This window comes from Euprymna scolopes, chromosome 2 (assembly GCF_053919585.1).
Source record: "Euprymna scolopes isolate OS-2025 chromosome 2, ASM5391958v1, whole genome shotgun sequence".
NCBI lineage: Eukaryota > Metazoa > Mollusca > Cephalopoda > Sepiida > Sepiolidae > Euprymna > Euprymna scolopes.
This window is the reverse complement of record NC_136483.1, coordinates 143,801,340-143,824,105: the sequence shown is the minus strand read 5'-3', so window position 1 is coordinate 143,824,105 and position 22,766 is coordinate 143,801,340. Positions and strand designations below refer to the sequence as shown.

At 31.5% G+C, this 22,766-nt stretch overlaps 1 protein-coding gene across 1 annotated transcript in view; it reads right to left on the bottom strand.

Moving 5' to 3' along the window:
• Nucleotides 1-2,025: 2,025 nt before the first annotated feature.
• The window catches only part of LOC145297004 (protein transport protein Sec61 subunit alpha), a 49,147-nt gene continuing 28,406 nt past the window's right edge, over nt 2,026-22,766 (bottom strand). The window contains exons 7-12 of the mRNA XM_080143226.1: nt 19,062-19,222; nt 16,032-16,172; nt 11,909-11,965; nt 9,842-10,030; nt 8,179-8,326; nt 2,026-3,316 (exon numbers count right to left, since the gene is read on the bottom strand). Coding sequence (XP_079999352.1) covers nt 3,201-3,316; nt 8,179-8,326; nt 9,842-10,030; nt 11,909-11,965; nt 16,032-16,172; nt 19,062-19,222 — 812 coding nt within the window. The 3' untranslated portion in view covers nt 2,026-3,200. The remainder of the gene's footprint in view (nt 3,317-8,178; nt 8,327-9,841; nt 10,031-11,908; nt 11,966-16,031; nt 16,173-19,061; nt 19,223-22,766) is intronic.

The following is a 22,766-nucleotide window of genomic DNA, read 5'->3' as shown; positions in this document are numbered from 1 at the left end:
AAAATAATAATTTTACTACAATATATTAGGTTTAAAATAATAATCGATAGAGAATTGTCTCTATAATAATAAATACGTAATCTACATGAATTAAAATATCATATTCAAGCATATCTTACGACCGGGCAATGCCAGGTGGCCTGCTAGTTAAAGAATAATCAGTTTTAGAATTTTGATGATCTGCCATTCATTATAACTTGACTAAATGACAGACTGACTTATCTTCACCTGCTTTACAGGAGTTTTGCTCTTAGCAATGGCAGGTCGGCTAAATAGAATAAAACATTTTTAATTAAAATTCTACTCAATTTTTTGGCGTAGATAGCTACTTTTGCGTGGCACGCAACTATATAAAAGAGTTTTCCTGCTATATTATTTGGAACCATGATTTTCACTTGTGCTCCTATCTGCATAAACACCAAAGGATAGGACATATTTAGTTTCTGGTGAATATATTCAAAAGACATTAGTTGTTAGAGAAAGAATGACAACAATGCCCACTGAAAGACATCAGAGTTAGTTTTAGCCAAAATTTAGAAGGTGATAGATTGAGGAGTTGGCTTAGATGTAAAGTCTCTTTCTACAAAACACACAAAGTGTCCAACAGTCAATTCTATACAATGTATGTTTTTATCCTGCAAGTAAATTATGAACTGTGGCTTCACACCCAATAACCAACATTAGAATCTAACATGGCCAATAAGATGTAGATGATAGACCATGACACATTCATTTGGGATGAGGCAGCAGTCGGAGGCGTTAACATTTGTACATGAATGAAAATCCTGTCATTAACGTGATTTTCTATCAGGGTTCATACACATTTTCAAGGCCTTCTCCAGACAAAACTCAAGTTTTCAAAACAAAATTTTGGGTTTGTTTTACTTTACAATCCGGTCAGCCTCGTTTTCACTTATGTGTCATTTTTTTTTTGGGGGGGGGGGCACTATTACAGAATCCTGTCTGCACAAGAAGCATCGTTTTTTTTTTTAGAGGGGGGGGGGTAATTTTTAAATTTATTTATGTAGGCTGCCACTGTGCCTCCCCAAAATTGAATTATAAATGAAAGCCAAAATGGAAGATTTTAATCTGCTCACCTACCCAAAAAAAGGTGAGAAAAAAAAAATTTGTGAGAACTGAAAACTAGGCAGATCATGTCTCATCACAAAACTACAGTTTTGTCGTAAAGGGACACAACTCTTGTATCCACAATTTCAGAACAATGTATTTCAATATTTTAATGGTATTTTATTAATACTTGGAAAATTTCATAGTATGTATTTCGATTTTATTTTTAATATTTTAATGGTATTTTATTAATACTTGGAAAATTTCACAGTATGTATTTCGATTTTATTTTCAATATTTAATATTTTAATCGTATTTTATTAATACTTGGAAAATTTCATAGCATGTATTTCGATTTTATTTTTAATATTTCAACAAATTTTTACTGGACACAAAGAATGCAATTTTCAAGCCCTTTCAATATATTTTCAATAAATTTTCCATATTTTAAAGGATTTTTCAAGGTAATAACAGAAATAAGGCATTTTCAAGCCTATGAACCCTGTCTATCAATGAAGAAAGACTGCTAAAGAATTATCTTGGGGTAAAAATAAAAAAAAAATAAAAAAATTGTTCCCCTCAAAAATCTAAATTTCACACAAGAGGGGAAGTGTGCAATTACACATTCATCCATTATCAGACATCATGTAACAAATGACAATGAAGCATGGATGAGATGAAAAGTGGCGGGAGGAGAGAAGGGTGTATTATACACAAAATTCTCATGTTCAATCCTAGTAGAGTACTAAACTTTCAACACTATCTTCAAATCACACCTAAAAATAAATTTCATTAAATAATCGAGAAAAAAAAAATTTGATTATATTTTAAAATTTAAATGCATTTCCAAAAAATGAAAACTTTGAAACAAGCAAATTGTGTATTTTCTAAATTACATTTTAAAATGAGTCCCCATTTTAGTAATAATAATGAAGAAAAAAATATTAACAAAGTAAATTTGTTATTAAAGTGTATTTTATTTTCAGATTTTTTTTTATTTTTAATAAATTGTTACATTTTTTTTTTTTTTCTTTTCCTTTTTTTGGAGTAAATTTGGAAACCATGCCAGCATTTTGTATATTATTATTATTTTTAACTTATTCCAAGTCTGACATTGTCAGAAATTAGAAAAAGGCTTCTTTAAAAAGATGAGATTGATTTTTGGTTAGTTGAATTTTTTTTTTTTTTTCTTTTAAAACATTTTTAAGTGCATGTAACAAATGTTTTTTTTTCTTTCTTTCTTTTTCAAAAGAAAAAAAAAAAAATAGAAACAAACAAAAAATCCAATTGTTCGCCTTATTGACGAGCTCCCCTAGCTAAAAAATTTTTTTTAAATGTCTCTTATGTCATAACGGTGATTTTTTTTTTTTTTAATGATGAAAGTAAACAAAGTGAATATGTGCTGACCGTTTTATATCTTGAAGAGATGGAAATAAGCCTTTTGTAAAGGTGTCATTAAAAGAGATTTTGTTTTTTTGTTTGTTTTTTTTAGGTTTCATAACAGTGCACAATATTTTAAATATTTAATTTCTAAAATACAGAAAATGATAAATTACAACAAATAAATGTCGCCAGACACCGCAACAACATTTGTTATAATATATATTAGGTTGAAGAGCTTAAACATGAGATCAACAGGCCATAATGGTCAGTTTCAATATATCTTTCAACTAAATGATCCAACATATGCAAGTACAGAAACTGGCAGTTACCATGTACTGCTGATTTTGCGTAAACCCTTTAAACTTATATCTACATAGACTATCACAGTTATTGAGCACTCAATTATATAGCAACTTATTATAAGCAATTTTGTGAGAACCACGGCCTGGCAGGTAGATGGAATCATGCATTGATGTGCTATGAAAATCTTACACTGCTAGACTGACTGGAAAAGGAGAAGAAGCAGGCTTTAGTGAACAAGTCCTGCCCTCTGACCCCACATTTATGGAAGGTTGGGTTATGTTGTGTGTGCAATAGAATAAACTGGAGATTATGAGTAGAAGAAAAAAAAAAAAAGTGTCCTTTTTATTAAGCCTTTGGGTTTTTTGTTTTCATTCCTTCAGTCATTTATTCAATCTTTCATTCGTCACAAATTAAAAAAAAAAAAAAAAAATATTTTTTTTTTACGTCTAGAAAAGCAGAGTGCTCATGCCACCCATTTCACTCTGTTCTTTGACGAAAATCTCAAAATATTGATAAATGATGGTCACGGCCAGCAGGATACCGGTTCCACTACCAATGGCACCTGAAAAATAAGAAACGTTTGTTAGCATAATAATAAAAAAAAAAAAAGGGAGGGGGGGGGCATCTATAAAAAAAAATTTTTTTAAAAACCTACAAAATGGATACTGCAAATGAAAGAGGGCTTACAGAACTGAGAAAAAAAAAAAGAAAAATGAAACAAAAGTATGCAAAGTATAACCAGAGGGATCCGAACCAGAATTTTGCCAGGGTCATCCATACTGAATTTATATTAAGAACAATAGCCTCCACATTTTGGACAAGTTTCAGAAAAATCTAATGGATGGATCAAACACTATGGGGCAAAAAGTGTAATTTTTGGCCATTTTGGGGCATTTTTGACCTCTTGAGCCAGAGGACGCCGAATCCCAGTGTAAATGGATACCGGTGTTGTTTCAGGCCTTAACACATGTATATTTGAGTTGACCACCATGGAAAACCACTATATAGTCAGACATATCAAGTTTTTGTTGAGAAATATGAAAAAAGAGCCAGAAAAAGAGGCGTTTTTAGCACTGAAAGTCCCCGGGGATGTGAACCAGAATTTTGCCAGGTTCACCCATACTGGATTTATATTAAGAACAATGAGTTCCACATTTTGGCCAATTTAAAAAAAAAAAAAAAAAAAAATCTAATGGATGGATCAAAAGTTATGGGGCAAAAATGTAATTTTGGACCATTTTGGGGCATTTTTGACCTCTTGAGCCCCTGGGGTGCAACGGGAATTTTTGTAAAAAAAAATTTTTTTTTTTTTTTTACTGTGCACATCTATTTAATGAAATAGAATTTGTGACAAAATTTCAGGAAAAACTAATGGATGGTTATCTGGCGATAGTCCAGACTAACAGACGCACGGATGCCACTGAAAACAAATCAGGAGACCAACAAAGAAAATTGAAGATGAGGCGTAAAAAGAAAAAGATAACTATAAGGTAGAATGGAAAAATAAGATCAGTCTTAGGTTAACAGATACACAAATATAGATTGAGCACTTTCTAGTCAGCCAATAAGGTAAAACAGCAAAAAACATTGTACGAACAACATTCAAAGTTATGCTATGACATTGTGTGGCACTATATCTTAGTGCCCCGGTAGTGGCAGTGACTAACACTGCTTCAGCATGGCCAGGTGGTAATTTGGTCATAAGCGGAGGAATACACAGAAAGGAATACTCCTTTGCTCTCTCTTTCTTTCTGTCCAGACTGCCATGTGGTGAGCACACATATTTCTGTATCTCCATAAATGAGGGAGGGGGCATCCCCTCTCCTTCAACACTAGTTAAGGTAGGTTAGTTAGTTTTAATGAAGTAATGGTGAAAATCAATAGTATGATCTGTACATTGTATGTTAATATTGTAATTACATATACATATATATATATATATATATATATAGAGAGGCCCTGAGGAAAAGGAAGATTCCAACCCAAATGCCAGCAAAGGTCAAGATGTTTTCCAGGAAGAAGAAGGAGCCACACAGCCACATCCAACATCTCAGGTATGCTTTTCCTATTGATACTCAGACCCTAATGGCTGGCTATAAAATGTTTTTGACTTGTGATGGGGGTATGAGACGAATGGATTCGCTAATCATTTTTATAACCAACGGCTGTGCTAAACAACCAATGAAAACATCGCAAAATTATTATAAAAATTGTCGAATTTTGGATCCAATCAGTTCACCGTTTGCTACGTCACGGACCGCATTTAATTCTTCGCCGCCATCTTGGTTACTGATCTGAACTACGCCGCCATCTTGGTTACTGATCTGAACTACGCCACCATCTTTGTTCAACACAATGTCTCAAAACTTAACACTAGCCCATCTTGACATCATCATGGAACCGTTTCTAAGACATTTGGTGTAACACGTGGGTCGGTCACACACCAGTGATTGGCTGATCGTGCTATAATTACATCAACTGAGAGTAAGATAAGAGAATGCTAACTCAGATGTTCGGACATGTGCTAAGAGTTTACGACTACAGTTGCGAAACTCAAATTTGAAATTGTTGAGAAGCAACCAAGAGAAAGGCCAATGATGATAGGAAAATGCTCTGCACAATTATCTCTGTAAAATCGGCCTTCATTCAGACCAACGCTTTGAGTGTGTTAAATTACCATAAGAGAATGAATTTCAAACATTAACCACAGAAATTAGAAAGACGGGGTGCATGTGGAAATTAAAATCCAAGTTTATTAAAACTAAGCGAGTGACAAAGAGCTTCGTTTAGAATGTGGAAATGTCCGATATATAATATGGCCAACAGCGTTTTGTGATCAAGGTAGTTTTGCTGCAAGAAGATAAGCAGGTCTCATCTTGGTTGCTGTCATATGTAACTTAAGCTTGAGGGAAAAAAAAAAAAATCGTTGAAAGCAAACCCAATGATTTTGTGTTATTTTTATATTTTTAATAACTTAGATTCACTTAAGGAGACCACTGCATCAGTAAGAAAATAGATGTCACAATCCATTAAGCATGACCTCAAAATAAGACTGCAGTTCAATAGATTTACAATTAACCTTTCACTGGCTTTTTCTTCATCCAGTTTTGGGATTTAGGATGCCATTAGTGTCCTAAACTCTAGAATGAAGAACACTAAGCACCATCTTACACCTGCACCACATGCAGTCTTACACACTTGGACCACATCATCCTTTTTCTACCACGTTCAAGATATCCAAGTGCATTATGGAGTTCATGAGCAGCATGCTATACATGGTCAAACTACCCAAGGTGCTAAAAGACAGGTGTAGTTTTCATTAATACCAAGTTTCCGATGAAACACACTTGAAAGGATCTTTTCTTCCGGTTTGCAGTTGAATCGCCGATGTAGATAATTGTCGAAGCAAGTTTTCTTTTTCAATAACTTTGGGCTCAAATTTTAGACTTGCACCCTATTTGATTTTATTTAGATTACTGTCAGCCATTAAAAATCAACAATTTCATAAGATAGACTAGAACAGTCACAGTTTACACATTTTGGTTTTATTGCTTTTCCTCCTGTTAATCAAAAAACACTTGCTTTTTTTTTTTTTATCACTGTTCGTTCTGATCATCTAAAAATTGGTTCATTATTTATTTTTTTAATTTTTTTTTTTTTTGAGGGTGGGGGTTGGTTTAGGGGAAACGGAATTAAGTAAAATCGATTCAGCATAACTAAATTTTATTTTTCTATCCAAACAAGTTAATAAAAGTGTAGCACAAAGAGACAATAAATGGATAATTTGGAATGAATTAACAGACAAAAACTTGAAAAATGAAATATAGAAATTATTAAAACAGTTTGTTTAGGGATTTTAGAAATGCAACTTTGTATTAAGAGATAAGATATAACATAAGTTAATGGACAATTAAAAAGTCATTCAAAAATAGATATATAACTCATTCCAAAAAAATATCGAATTGAAATTTAAAAAAAAAAAAAAAAAGTTTAAATATTTTTTTTAATCTTAAAAATCAGAATTATTTTTAAAATAACAATTTGCTTCATTTATTTGTTTCAAATACAAAAATTAAGATTAACAATTAAAGAGTAATGGCTACCCCTTCCCACACACAAAAACTAATTTGTCCAAGGATAATTGAAAAATTAGCTATAAACAGACAAAAATTTTACCTTTAACAGATTTAAATTTATAAAATTGTTTAATTTTTACAAATTCAAATGTTACATTGATTGTTTTTTGTTCAAAATACATTTTGTGCTTTTGTTTATATTGTTCAAATAATGATAGCAAGGCAAGGGAGGGGGGAGGGGGAATAAGTCATAAGTGACTTGCTTAAGTGATTACATCTTAATATCAGCTTGTCAAACAATTTGTCAATTGCCACAAGCAACAAAGTTGTGAAATTCTATTACATAATTAAAATCTGTGTCCACCAAAAGTATATATATACTAACATTGGGACGATTAATCAGCATAAAAAATAACTTTTTTGCTGCATCGGAATTAGAAAAATCTATGTTTAATTTCCGATGCCAAAAACAATTCCTTTAATAGTTTTAGTTGTTTGTTTTTGTTACAAACTTAATTTTTCCATGGCTTATATTAATGGTGAAATGATAAAACATTTACGGATTTGAAACTACAAGTAAAACTAAAAACTGTAGATCATCTCATGAGTATTTCTTGATAGAGTTCAAAATAGACTTCGTAGCCTCGTAGGAGATGTCCTTTTCTCTTCCTTGCAACCTCTATCTCACAGAAGAGATGTTGCGAGTTTGTCTCTGATGTATCGTTATTTTCATGGAAAGTGTTCGACTGAGCTTCAATCTATGGTCCTCCCCCCCTCGCCAAACTTTCACAAGAAACACTCGTCTAGCTGTAAACACTATCAATAATTCCCCCCACTCTTTATCTGTGCCTAAACTTAAACGTAGATTCCATGAACAAAGCTTCTTTCTTAGAACTGCACGCCTGTGGAATTGTCTTCCGTTTTCCTGCTTTCCGGCTGACTACAATATGGTTATCTTCAAGTCTAACGTAAATAAGTTCTTGATGAGCCGTTCCATATAAGTTATCAAATTTACCAAATTTTCATTACTAATGATTACTATATTGTCCAATTTCTACTGTACACTCTTTAACCCTTATCCTTGAGTGGCCTCTTGGCCTTGATAATGTGGTGATGCCTATGTAAAAAAAAAAAAAAAAAAAATTTCTTTATAATGGACATATTTCATGGTTTTTTGCAGTCTTCCACCTTACACTTATAAACAAAAAAAAAACAAAAAAAAAATTATATTTAGAAATTTACAAGAAATTTGTTAATTGTATTGAAATCTGGGAAAATATTGGAATCATCCCATCACTAATATATAGATAAGAAAAAGTGGAGGAGGAATTGCTCATGTCATGCTTACCTAAGAAGTCTGCCAAAACGGACAAGGCTCCTATACACAAACCTCCAAAGGCAGCAGCAGTGGGGATGTAACGGTTTAACTCGTGAATCATAGATTTCTCTCTGTGTCCTCTCATCACCATTTGTTGTTCTTTTAGTTGTTTTGCAACCTAAAGAACAGAAAAAAAATTGTTTTTTTTTTTTTTAAATAAAAAATTGTTTTTTAAACAAGTTATACAGAAAAAACATTCAGGTGAATAAAATTTAACTATCTCAAGTAGAACAGACATAGCAAACATGTAATTAAACTTGGTAAAAAAAAAAAAAAAAAAATTCTAAATCGTATCAAATAACATTTTTTTCATAACTAATCTCTTACATAAAATATTAAAAAATTACTGAAGATTGTTCTATAGTCGTTGTGAAAATTTAGAAATGATCAAAACCCACAATAACAATAGTCATAAATAGAAAATTAAGTTCATAGAAAAAGTGATAAGAAATAATAACAGTAATATTAATTATGCAAATAGAATAAAATTAAAGTGAAGAAAAAAAAGTTTACAGACTAGCATACATATCACTTGACCATTTGTCAAAATATTTGGAAGGGTCTAATTTAGAACCAATTTAATTTGGAGATATCCCAGTCAAACTCACAGAAAAAGATGAAGTCATTTTTGGCTGATAACCTCAGAACTAGTCATAATTGGTTACTTGGCCCATATTGTAGCCAACGAAGTCCCATACGTTATATAATCTTGACTTTGAAAATTTCGGTTATGATGAAAATTTTAACATTTGATTTTTCCAAATTTGAAGTATTGATCCGATGCTCTTTAATAATAACCGCCATGCAAAATTTCAGCCTAATCAGATAAATAGTTAGAGTTATCAACGTTTTTTATGGCAGAACGTGTGCATGCACAGGAATACTTTATACAATAAAGATTTTTGTTCACTTTACATTATCAAGAAGAGGTATGCAGTCTCACAACCGATTTGTCTTTAAATAAATGGTGCTTGTTAAGATAGAATCAACAAATCAATTTTTTAAATGTCGTTTTAAGCAAAAACAATTACATAATTGTCATGTCGAAAATAGTAATACAGCCAAAAATTATGAAAATTTGTATAGAATTGCTATTGTATTTTTAATAAAATAAAGTCTATCAACAGACAACAAATATTACAGGTATGAACAATTAATCTAAAATATTCATTCCAAGTTATGTCTGCATGCCTGTGTCTATAAGGTCTATGAACGCAATTTTACCAATTTTCCGTAAAAATTACTATTAACTAAATAACTTTCTACTCAATGAATATTCATAATTTTTGAATATATCACTATTTTCAGTATGACAATTAAGCATTAAGTGTCTTTGCTTAAACAAAAATCTTTAAAAAATCTATCGACTATCTTAAAGACCAAATAATTTTTAATTTATCTACGTCAACATATCAAGTGAGTACAACTACACTTGAAATTATTTTCCATGACCAGCATGTATATTTCTTCCTATTTATTAGTGCTTTGTATACAACATATACTAGACATTCATAAGCGAGCAATTTCAGATGTGTAGTATAGGAATACACTTTACTGTGAAACTGCAATTATTAACTATATAAAACTCACATTTCGTTTTTTTTTGTTTTTTTTTTTAATCTTTGGAACTTACATCTTTGGCACTGGATCCGGAAACTTCAATCCATGTTTTTGAGAAGAAAGCGCAAGAGCCCAACATAAAGAAGATGTATACCATAGCATGGATAGGATCTTCAACAACATGAGTCAGAGTATCTGGTGGAGAAAGATAGTAACACAAACCACCAGTTGGATAAGATCGAGCTGGGCCGCCTCCTTCACTCTAAAGGGATGAAAAAAAAAAAAAAATACAATACAAAAATTTCATAAAGATCGATTGGATTCTATGGAAAACAATATTTTTCTATTCAAACATTGTGCAACTAATATGTGGCAACAAAAATAAAATTAAAAAAGACAATGTTTTTTTTTGATGTAATAAGATGGTATGTGGAACAGGTTAAAGAAAGGATTATTTTGAAATTAGGTTATGTAAAAGAGAAAAAAATTTCCATTTAACAATTTATCACAAGTGATCAAGGTAGTGACGTAAGAGAGGAAGTATGTGGTAAAGAATAAGCTAAAGACAGATAGTGTCATGGAATTTGCCTAAGAAACGTATCAGACAAGTTTTGGAGGTTTTCTGCCCCCCTCCTCCTCCTCCTCCAACCCCCCCCCCCCAGTGTGGACAGTAAGGCTGAATACTGCATTAATGTATGCTGCAAAGAATGTATAGAAATTGCATACTATATAGAAAAATAAAAGAATTATAACTTAACAGATAAATGCGAATTATTGTTTCTATTTCTGCTTCTACAATGTATACACAGATGAGAACAGACCTATGAAGAACAACCTATACATGCTGTGACCATGATTAGATGTGTCAACTTCAGAAAAAAAAAAAAAAAAAAAAAAAAAGAATCGCAACTATTAAAAAAATTTTTTTTTGATAGTTGCAATTCTTTTCTCAGAAATTGACACATCTAATCATGGTCACAGTATGTCAACTTCTGAAAAAAAGAATCACAACTATTAAAAAAAATATATACACACATATATAGTAATTTATAAAATATATATGGCGATTAAGCTACACTGAATATTCGGCGTTTCATCCACTCTAGGACTCCTCAGACTTTCGTATATTAATTTTATGCGAGTAAATTTAGTTATATATATATATATATATATTTTTTAATAGTTGTGATTCTTCTTTTCAGAAATTGATATATCGAATCATGGTCACAATGTGTAGAGGTTGTTCTGCATAGGGCTGTTCTCATCTGTAAATAAATAACTTTTTTAGCAAAATAAGAATATTGGGCATTCTATATTTATTTGCAGACTTATCTTCATAGTTGTTGCTTCACAACATTTTGGCCAATTATTCCTCTGACTGTTGTCAGGTAGTTAACCGCGCCGTGATAAGAATGCCGAGTCTTAATTGTATTCTCAGCAATTTCTGCCTTCCATACTTGATATCGTCTCATTACGTTTTGAGCAACTAATCCTCTGGCCGGCTTTGGGTGGAATTGAAACCGCTATCTTCAGACAATACTCACAGTGAACCGTAGAGATTCAACGCCTCTATCCACTGCGCCACGGGCCCCGAAAGGCGATCAAGGTTGGATTTTCTGGTGTTATAAATCCAAGTTTTTGTTCTTATGTCGTCTTCCACCGTCAAGTCCATACCGAGTGGCATATCTTATTGGAATCGTTTGAAATGAATAATTTGTATACTTTTTTTTGCAAACTGTTATCCTCATCATCATAGTTGTTTCACAATGTTTCAGCCAACTTATTCTTCTGGCCTTCGTCAGGTGATTAAATAACATGCCATTTCTTTTGAATCCGATCGGTTGGAAAATGACATGAGTTTTCTTAAAAAGGTTTTTGGCAAAAATTGGATTGTAAATAAAAACAAGTGCTTTAAGTTAGAATACATTTTACACTTTTTAACAATAAAATCAAAGTTTGTCAAATCAAATTCAATCATGTGACAGTTTCAAATGATACCAAAATTTTGACCTGTCCAATAACAATAAATTCTCACGTTTAACCATGACAAAATTTTAATGGTTTTGTTTGCTTTTAAAATTTCTAACTGGGGAGACTTTGTAATGAAAATTATAAAGAGATTGATAGAACAAATACTTACAGTCCAAATTCCTAAAAGATTTACGAAAAGATTTCCATGGAATTTATTGGCCAACATCTGAGAAAAATAAATAAAGAATAGTTATAAAATAAAAAGAATTAAAGTGTAGATTAGGTGAAATCGCATTCTATTTTTTGATCAATATAAAAAAAAAAAATTAATGCTTTCCAAAAAAAGTGTGAGAAATAAAAAAAATAAAAAATTAAAAACTTTTGGAATAGATTGCTTTAGTTTACAGCTGATCAGAATTTTCAAAAGAATCAATAAACATCTATAGTTATGAACCAAAGACAATAAAATTGATCTGGTAAGACGCATTAGCAGAATTTTTAGTCAAAACTTTAAAACTATCTTTCTACAATGATATTTACAAGTGAAAAGATTTTTTTTTTTTTTTGCAAGAGTGCTGGTTAAATTATATATATATATATATATATATATATATATAAATAGCATCTTTTGAACCAAGAAAAAAAAAAAAAAAAAAAAAAACTAGCCATATCATAGCAATCAAAATTACTGTTATCCCAACAGTCTGAACAATTCTTTAATGCTTGTTAAGATATACTTGATAGAACGATTTATTTTTTAATATGTGGCTATAAGCAAAAACAATATTACTTAATTGTCATGTTGAAAAAAGTAATATATCCAAAAATTAAAAATTTGAATAGAACTGCTACAGCGGATAAAAAAAAAAAAAAAAAAAAAAAAAAGTCTACCACTATGGTCTGTAACAGTGTATCAGATATTAAAGTGGCTAAAAAGGGAGATAAATATGCCCCCTGTATTTGTAGTCTTAAAGGTGTTAAGCAATTTCCCACAATTTTCCGTAAAAATTACTTTTAACTAGAAATAATTTTTTACTTAAGGAATTTTCATAATTTTGGGATATATTAGTATTTGCGACATGAGCTAGTACTGTTTTTCCTTAAAACAACATATTTAAAAAAAAGAAAAAAAATCTGTTGACCATCTTAACAAGCACCCATACTTTTTATACATTTTAAACCAGCTGCTTCTCATAATATACCGAACGAAATACCTTCTGCCGAGTTATACAGTTATGAGTACGCATTGAAACAGATACATGTATTATGTGCGATTCAAAAAATATTTTTTGAACATTTAACTCTTCTTGTATTACATCTGTTTATCCAAAACAAAATATATTTATTCAAATACCCTGTGCAACGTACTTTCAGAATATATCTGGTTATGGGAGTCTTATCTCTAAAACCTTATAAGGATATTGTGAACAAACAAATTACATACACATACATCTATTATCTATATACCTATTATAAGTTTTTTCTCGCTCTGACATAGATGTTAAAACCCTACTTCTACTTAAAAATTATTGAAATGAACTTTAATATACTCAGTCATGGATATGCAAGCAACTACATGAAGGTTAACTAATTTGCATATTCCCTTGAAAAATAGGCATTAATTTCTTATTTTTCGTTTCTTATTAGATGATTTCACTTCATTATTATGCTGAATTCCACTTATTCATAAAATTTAAGATGAATACATTCTATCATAGATATATCTATAAAAGTGATAGCGTGCGCATTTCCCTACCAAACTACTCTATCAATTTTCAGTCTACAGACTAGAGATTTGACATAAGGGATATGGAGATTCGGGAAAATCTTTAATCAGTTTTTGGCCAGAAATTTGGTTGTCAAGGGGTCAACGATTTGATTTTTGAAAACCATCAAATTCCTCTGCCAATTTTGGGTCTAACCAATTGAAATTTTAGATCTAGATTTCTTGGACATTGATCAAAATTTTTAACTTTGTGCCCAAAACAATAAATGTTAAGATCAAAATTGAGGTCAAAGTTTTAAAAAATTTGACCTTTCAGACAATTTTTGGTCTAAACATTTGAAATTTTACATAAAGTGTATTCAGACATAGGGCAAGCTTTTTAATAGGTTTTTGGCTGAGAATTTGGCTACCAAGGGGCCAAAGTTCAAAAGATTTAACCTTTGCAGATTCTAGCAGCCAATTTTGGGTCTAAACATGAAATTTTACCTAAAGGGTATTCAGACATACAAGCTTTTTAATCAGCTTTTGGGCGAACATTTGGCTGCTAAGAGGTCAAAGTTGAAAGAGTTGACCTTTGCAGACTACCAAACTCCGTCAATTTTGGGTCTAAACACTTGAAATTTTAGATGTAGGTTGCCTGGACAGGAGTCAAACTTTAATATATATAAGTTATGCACAGTACATAGGGCCCAAGCAAAGCTGGGCTGAACTGCTAGTGCATATATATCAAAGTTACCTTGTCAGTGTGTGTGTGTGTGTGTGTGCGCGCACACGTGTGCATGTGAGAAATCTCTACCAAATACCTCTCTGAATATTTAGTCCACAGCATTGAAATTTGATACATACAGTATTTGGATGTGAAGCACATTTTCAATTTGTTTTTTAGCTGGTAAAACAGCTGCTAAGGGAGTCAAAATTGAAAAAACACTCATCTTGGCCTGGCATAAGTCTACTATACCCATCTTTTTTCTATGCATAAGCAAGTTATAGGTTAATCAACGTTATCTTTTGTAGTTTTTTGGGTTTCGTTTCGATTTTAACTGATGGCACACAAGTTTTTTTTGTCACTTCTCGAAATCACTATATATTAGAGACAATATAATAATCTATAGAGAATTGGCCGTATAATAATACAAAATCTGCATAAAATAAAATATTTAAGCATATTTTCCGACTGGGCAATGCCGGGCAGCCTGCTAGTTATAATACTAAAACTAACTTAATGTTTGTTTCTCTTAGGCTTTTTTTTTCCTCCAGATATTTTAATCACAAAATATGTTAAAATATTTTCTTGGTTTGAGATTTGAGATGTTTGGAAAAAAAAAAAAAAAAAAAAAAAAAAAAAAAAAAAAAAAAAATCCATTTTTATTTTACGACTTAGCTATAATTTGCAATTTAATCAGCATGTCACCTATTTCTTAGGTTTATCTATTACCCTCATTTTGTTTGACCTCTCCAACCCTCCACTTATTTTATAGCATTTATTAACTTCACTTTCTGTAAAAAATAAATCTGTAAAACAGAAGATTAGAATAATCCATCTTCCATATATATATATAAAAGGTCAAATGTGTGTGACCATTTCGTGTATGTCTCGCAAAGGCTTCTTTCACACATACTCCTGGGAAGGGGGGGGGGGGGGTATACGCTCACTTAGAAGTATTTATATACCCGCTAGATAATAATATCTAGGATTTGGGAACGCGGGGTCGCCTCTACATTTATTTGCATCGACTTTTATGAGATTCGCGCTATTTCACTCTGTCGACTGTCCTGCTTTTTAGTATAAATAAAGTGAAACTAAAAATTCAAACCGTTCGTTCTCGGAATCATGCTGAGAAACGTCCAAAAGCAATCAGCTTTGATCAATGTGGGGACAAACACCTTTCATATCAGACAATTGCTATTCAATCTGGACAATGGGACCCCCTCCCAACACCTTGGGCAAAAAACCAGTCAAAGTTGGGTAAACAAACCCAAGTTAACTGCATGACTTCTATTTGACCTCATTAATTAGGTCAAATAGAAGCAGCAGAGTTAACTTTTATTGCTGCCACCTATCAATAGTTACATAAATAAATTCAAACGTGACCCCGTAGTATGGCGCAGTGGTCCAATGGTTAGCACCACACATCTTTTTTTTCACACTTTAATTTCCAACTTTGCCTCAAGGGTTCGATCCTCATTCTCACCTACCAAAACTTGTTTTTTTTTTTAATTTTAACACCCACCCACCCCGAGTTTTGATTTACCCAAAACCACACACACACCTTAAAACACCCGGGCATCGCCGGGTACCCCCTGCTAGTACTTTCATAAATCAGAGTCCATTTTCTGTAGGCTGTTTTTGAACTCAGTCAACGCCGGGTACTTTTGCTAGTTATAAAGAAATCACACATTAATATTATTTAATCCCTAGCCGAAAGAGAAAATGAACAGATCTGCTTTTAATAATTTAACAGGTTTTGTAACTCTTCAATCAATCTAACCCAAACTCAATAGTCACATTTTTTCTAGTACACATATACACATTAGTTCTGTTGAAAAAGCAAAATATTTTTCTCACCTGAGAAATGAAGTATAAATTGGATACAAGAGCACTCTGAAGAATGATAGGGATGTTGGAGGTGTAGAACAATTTGATTGGATAAGAGCTGTATTGACCTCTGTAGCGGGCAGATTTGATTGGAAGGTCAACACGGAATCCCTGAAAAATAAATAAATATAAGCATTTACTACAAGTAGATTAAATAAAGTCATACAAAATAGGTTTCAATTTGTTTGGGTTTTTTTTTTTTAAATATAAATGGAATTTTTTATACATATCCACACATCCCTGTAAGACTCATCCAGATAAGCAATTTATGAAACTAGGTGTATTAGGATAGGTTAAGTTCAAAATAGACTTCGTAGCCTAGCGGGAGGATGGCCTTTTTTTCACAGCAACCTCTTTCCAACAGAAGAAACATTGCAAGCCTATCTCTGCTTTATTATCTTCATCTGAGCTCCAATCTATGGTCCCCCCTCTCCTGACATTCACAAAAAAAAACAAAAAAACTCATCTAGCTGAAACTACTATCAATAATTTCCATAAATGTAGATTCCATGAACAAAGTTTTTCTTAGAACTGCACGCCTGTAGAACTGTTCCGTTTTCCTGCTTTCCAACTGACTACAATATGGTCGTCTTCAAGTCCAACATGAACAAATTCTTGATGAGCCATCCACTTGAGTAATCCAATTTAACAAATTTCCACTACTAAGGATTACTACATGTTCCCTTTGACCACTATACACTCATTAACCTTTATCCTTGACTGGCCTCTGGGCCTTCATAAGTGGTAATTCCTTCGTAAAAAAAAAAAAATTATCCATTTTATGCATTTTGCTGCTTTTTGTTATTGCTACTATTTTTGTAGCTAATATCACTAACAAACAATGTCACAAAGTAAAAAAGATTCATACAAGATACGAACATGTGCCTCATAAGAACAACCTAACATGAGCATAATATTATTACATCTAGAGAAAGCCGAAATAAAATTGCAAGGACAAAATTTTCTGGAAAAATATTAGCATTACAAAAAATAAAATCAACATACTGCCAGAAACAATCTTCAAAATATATAATTGTCAGACCAGCTACTGTTTGGTGGACATTCATGTTTGAACTTCACTGTTTAAAATATATTTTAACAATGTTATTCAATTAATAAATTAATGAACAAATGCTACCATGAGAATAGTTTACTTTTCAAAATCCTTTCAAAAAAAAAAAAAAAAAAAAAAAAAAAACTTTCATATCCGCATGCAATATATTCAAGAAGAAACACTACCAATATAATTCACAAATGGAGCATGATTCGCTTGAGAAAAAAGGAGTTTCAACTGACATAAGTTTTTTTTTTTTTTTTTTTTTTTTTTGCACACTTAAGAGCAACTGTGAAAGTCAGCATCAGTCTTTACGTAAAAAAAAAAAAAAAAAAAAAAAAAAAAACTTCAACAAAGGGAACTTTTCTGTACCTCTACAAGGCCACTATTCGCCCATGTATGGAGTATTGTCATATTTGGGCTGGTGCATCTGCTACTAGTCTCTCACTCCTAGATGGGGTTCAAAAGAGAGTCGCCAACCTGATAGGTCCTGAACTGTTATCTAAGCTTCAGCCTCTGTCCCATCAACGTAATGTAGCATCCCTCTGCCTGTTCTACAAATATTTCAACGGTGAATGCTGACGAACTGCAAGCACTTGTGCCCCCTTGACGTAAATACCCCTGGCAAACCCGACAAGCAGCAAAATCCCACCCCTTCACAGTAGATATCCCTAGATGTAAGAGCCTTCTACTCCAGTAGTTTCTTCCCCAGAACCGCTGGACTTTGGAATTCCCTTCGGAGTTTCTGCTTCCCCAACTGTACTGACATGCAGAAGTTCAAGTGTAACGTGAACCGGCATCTTGCTGCCCAACTCCCCACATAGTACTCCTGTAGCTTATGTCCCTGGTAGTAGCCCCCTACAGCAAATTGGCAATGTGCCTTGTTTGGGGTGAAATTGCAATAAAAAAAAGGAAGAGTAACTACACTGACTTTCTGAAAAAAGGAAAACCCTTCCTAAACAACCATTTTTTGGAATACCGACTAAGTATCTCATTGTATTTTGTTTTGTTTTTTAAACATGTTTGACTTTTTTTTATAAATGCAAATAAACTGAACAAACAAAATTAAAAAAAAAGAGGATTGCTCAAGGAAAAAAAAACTTTTTGCCTTTACTATACAGGTCAGAAATTAATCTTCCAAGCAATTCCCAACATCCTACGTGTGGTTGACTTTCAGTTAGTAGAGACAGTGTTAAAGCAAAAGTGAATTCACAACAGAAATTCAGAGAATTAATCAAGAGTCAAACCAATCCAGTACTATTTTTCAATACTTTAAGATTTACTGAGTATAGATCTATTTAAACTAATTTCAATTTTCATTCAAACAATGTTAACAGACTTATGACTTTTTTTTTTCTATTAAAGTTATTTAAAATGTACATGAAATAATTCTAAATTTAGCTTTTAGATTTCTGGATACATCAAGTTTGCCCTCCACTCCACAACAGATGAAATATATATATATATATATATATACATACATACATACATACATACTTTTTCCTTTTATTTTTACTTCATTTTTTTTTTCTTTTTAAATTGCTAAAGTGAATTTATGTAAAAAGTTAAATATAAAATACTTTTGAACAGAAGACAGCAGCTAATAACAAGCAGATATTGTGACTACTGACAGGTTACCATCCTTCCCTTGTGTCTAGTCATGAACCACTATAGGAATAGACCAAGAAATGTCAAACTGACCCAATTCCCCTACAAAAAAAAAAAAAAAAAAAAAAAAAAAAGGATGCCATTATTTTCATTATTTATCCCTTTTACTCTAAAACACTGTATCATCCAAATTTGGTTAGATCATGGAACCACAAATCTATACAGTCATAATTATTAGAGAGAGTAGATTCTTTTCTCCACATTGAAAAAACTGCGTGGCAATGGAAATAAAATCATTTTTCTTTTAATCAAAAATTTAAAAATGAAAGTAAGTTTACCTGAAAGTAGATGACGATAGCAAATACAAAGACAGTGGCCATCAAGTTGGTTAGATTAGGTAAGTTCTGTCGGTAGAAAGCTTCACGTAGAGCTCTTACTTTGTCATTACGTGTTGCCAACAGATGGAAAAGAGCAATAATTGCACCTTCAAATTCAGTACCTACAAAGACAAAGAAATAAAACATTCTTTTAGAAAATGACAGATAAGAGACATTTAGTTGATTATTTAGTTTGCTTATTTGGCATACCTCTTTTATTCAACAGGGATTTTGGAGTTATCTCCCTTTTACTGCAGAGTAAAAAATAAATATCCTCAGTCTAGACAATCATTATATATTGTTTTCTTTCAGATTTTTTTTTTTTTTTTTTTTTTTAACAAAGCCTCACATTAATTATTTTACTGGAAAGAAAGAAATTAAAATTTTAGAAAATAAAAATAATTTAAAAAGGAACAAAATAATCTCTCCGAACACAATCGGCAGTCTTTAAACCTGATCCAAGAAGAGACCCTAAATTTCAAAATATTTTCCAGGAAATTACATTTTTTTTCTGAAAGACTCGCCAATTACTTACCAGAAAAGAAAAATCTGACTTCCTTTATAAGCGACTCCACAAATCAAAAGACGTTCATAATTAAAACACAGCATCCTCCTCCCCTGCTTGACCATACTGATCTTAACTTACTATCACACACACAATTATATTCTTATTAAAGAATCATGCACTATTGAATTTTTTCTACTCAACCAAACCCAAAATTATCTATTTGGTAATCCTCTTTAACTGGCTTTAAAACTTGATTCTTGAATTTTATCTAAAATAATAACATTACAAATAATCTACTTTAAAAAATTTTGGACCCTGCAGAAATTTATAATTATTAATAATATTTCTCTTGAAATAAATGCAAGGTTTAATAATATTAAGGAAAGCCATTGCCTCTTTCATAAAAAGAATTGTCAGCTAAACATTCTTTAAACAAAATATTTTTTCAATTAAAAATTCTAAGAATTGTGTGTATAAGAATGGTGAGAATAAATTTTTAAAACTATGGAACAATTCGATTTTGAAAGAATTCATTTTGAAATGAGTAACGAGTTTTGCTTTGGTGATCGTTATTTCAATTACTTTCATGTTTATTTTTGGAGATAGGACTTTTTTTTTTTTTCTTTATAAATCCATGTGGAAGGTAATAACATACAATGTTAATAAGCATATTATTAAAGATGGGTTAAATATTTAACCGATAGTTCCCAAAAATTCGATATTTTATTTTCGTTTTTCTAAATTCCTTTAATTCCATCCTGAAAATCTATGCTATGTCTGTTCTTAATCTGATTTAGGAATTAGTTTAAAAAAATCTTACGCTATTTGGAATAAAATATATAAATTAAAAAAAATAAATGCATGTGTGTGTATTAGAACAATTGGTAGAACTGTAAGGAAAGTTTCTGATAAAAAAAAAACACAGGAGTAGCCAGATCATTTTGGTTTGATCTGCAAGACAAGGCAGATATGTTTTCAAAGGACTATCCTATTATAAAGACATGCGTAATTCTCTGCAGATGATTAAAAAAAAAAAAAAAAAAAAAAAAACTTAGTCAATATGTACATTTACGCCGCAACACAATTTTGTATGATGCAGACTGTTCCACATTGCAGGCATACTGCAGAGAAAGATGCTGTGCTATAACTTATGACAAGAAAAACATCTTAGCAATATTTGTTTGAGTTTTAAAGCTCTGTTCAATATGTTGCAAACCTAGCTTTTGAAATATGCCATAAATTTTCCAAATTCAGCAAAATAGTCATAGAAATTAAAAATACTCTAAAATAATTTAAAATTAATTCTTAAAATAATCTTGACAGACAGAATCAAATAGACTCACTAAGAGTAAAAACAAATAAAATGAGGATTTTGGATTTTTTTTTTTATCATTCTTTAGCAGATGGATTTAGGATATAATATAATCCTTTAATAGTTATCTCCTTTAAATCTGTTCATTATAATTTGGATTGTTGGGTGTGACCACAACATTAAAGTTGAAAATTTTATTACCATGACATAATTGAATTTATTGGCCTATTTTAATAGTTTCAATGTAATTTACACTCATTGAAATTATTTTAATGGACATGTAAAAAACATTGTAGAAAACTATATTACTAAACCACCCATGACCCGTTGGGTCAGTATTTGTTACACAAAATATTTCTTAACTGATATTGGTTGATATGTTTTACAACGATTACAAAGTCAAAGAATTTCATAAAGTCAGAAAACATTCTGATGTCAAACTTTCTTCTCAGTTTTTTAAAATTATTTACATCATTCCATTTGTTTTATCATTCATATTATTTGATGTTAAAAATATAGTGAACATAATACAATTTTTGCATTGTTGATACGATTTGACATTTATCTTCTACACTCAATTATATTTTATTCAAACTGTTTTTGATTAAATTTCTCTTCAGTCACATTTTTTGATAATAAATCTATATATATATATATATATATATATGTATATATACATATATATATGTGTGTGTGTGTGTGTGTGTGTGTGTGTGTGTGTGTGTGTGTGTGTGTGTGTGTGTGTGTGTATTTACATTCATTAAAAAGAAAACCGTCCAGAATTCTCCCATATTAAAAAACAAAGAAAAATGTGTACTATGTACGTACCTGTGACAAAGAAAATATCATACACCAAAAATCATGTAACTTGATCAAGTTTTATTTTTAAAAAAGAAAATCAAATTTTGTGGCTTAAATGAACGATATTGTGGCATCATCTTGAAAACAAGGGAAGAAACTCCAATTCAAACTTGCGAGATATTAAGCCATTTTTAACACTGGGACATTGGAAAAACTCAAATTCACTTAAAATAGAGCTATTTGATCAATTTATGCGATTTTTGGAATAGAATATTTTTTTTCCATCATGACTACATACAGATTTTCCTTTATTTTTGATTTTTAAGAGAATTTTGGACAAGCACCAAAAATAGAATATTCAGAAGTTCGCTGAATATTTATTTAAAATTCTTTGGAATATTAATTAAGTAGCACATTTTCAGATAACATCTTGCTATGTATGTTTAATGTAATTCCATTACTTTCCTCTTAAACCACTCCCTAAATGTTTTTTTATTTAAAAATATTCACTGTAAACATCCACCTCATGGCACGTGTTCATCTGAGCTCCAATCTATGCCCCACCCCCCACCTTGCAAAATATTCACGAGAAACACTCATTTGGCTGAAAACACTATCAATAATTCCCCCCCCCCGACTCTTTATCTGTGCCTAGACCTAAACGTAGATTCCATGAACAAAGCTTCTTTCTCAGAACTGCACACCTGTGGAACTCTCTTCAGTTTACCTGCTTTCCAACTGATTACAATATGGCTGTCTCCAATGTAAACAAGTTCTTGATGAGCCGTTCCCCTTAAGTAATCGAATTTTACCAAATTTACACCAACGATTACTATGATATTGTCCTTTTGACCACTGTACACTCTTTAACCCTTATCCTCGAGTGGCGTCTGGGCCTTGATAAGCGGTGATTCCCTTGTAAACAAAAATAAAATGAAGATACTATAATGGCCTTTGTTTTATAATTACTGCTAGAAAAATATTCAACCCATAGGGGGGGGGGATTATTTAATTTTACATTAATTTTAGAAGGGGGGGGGGAGAT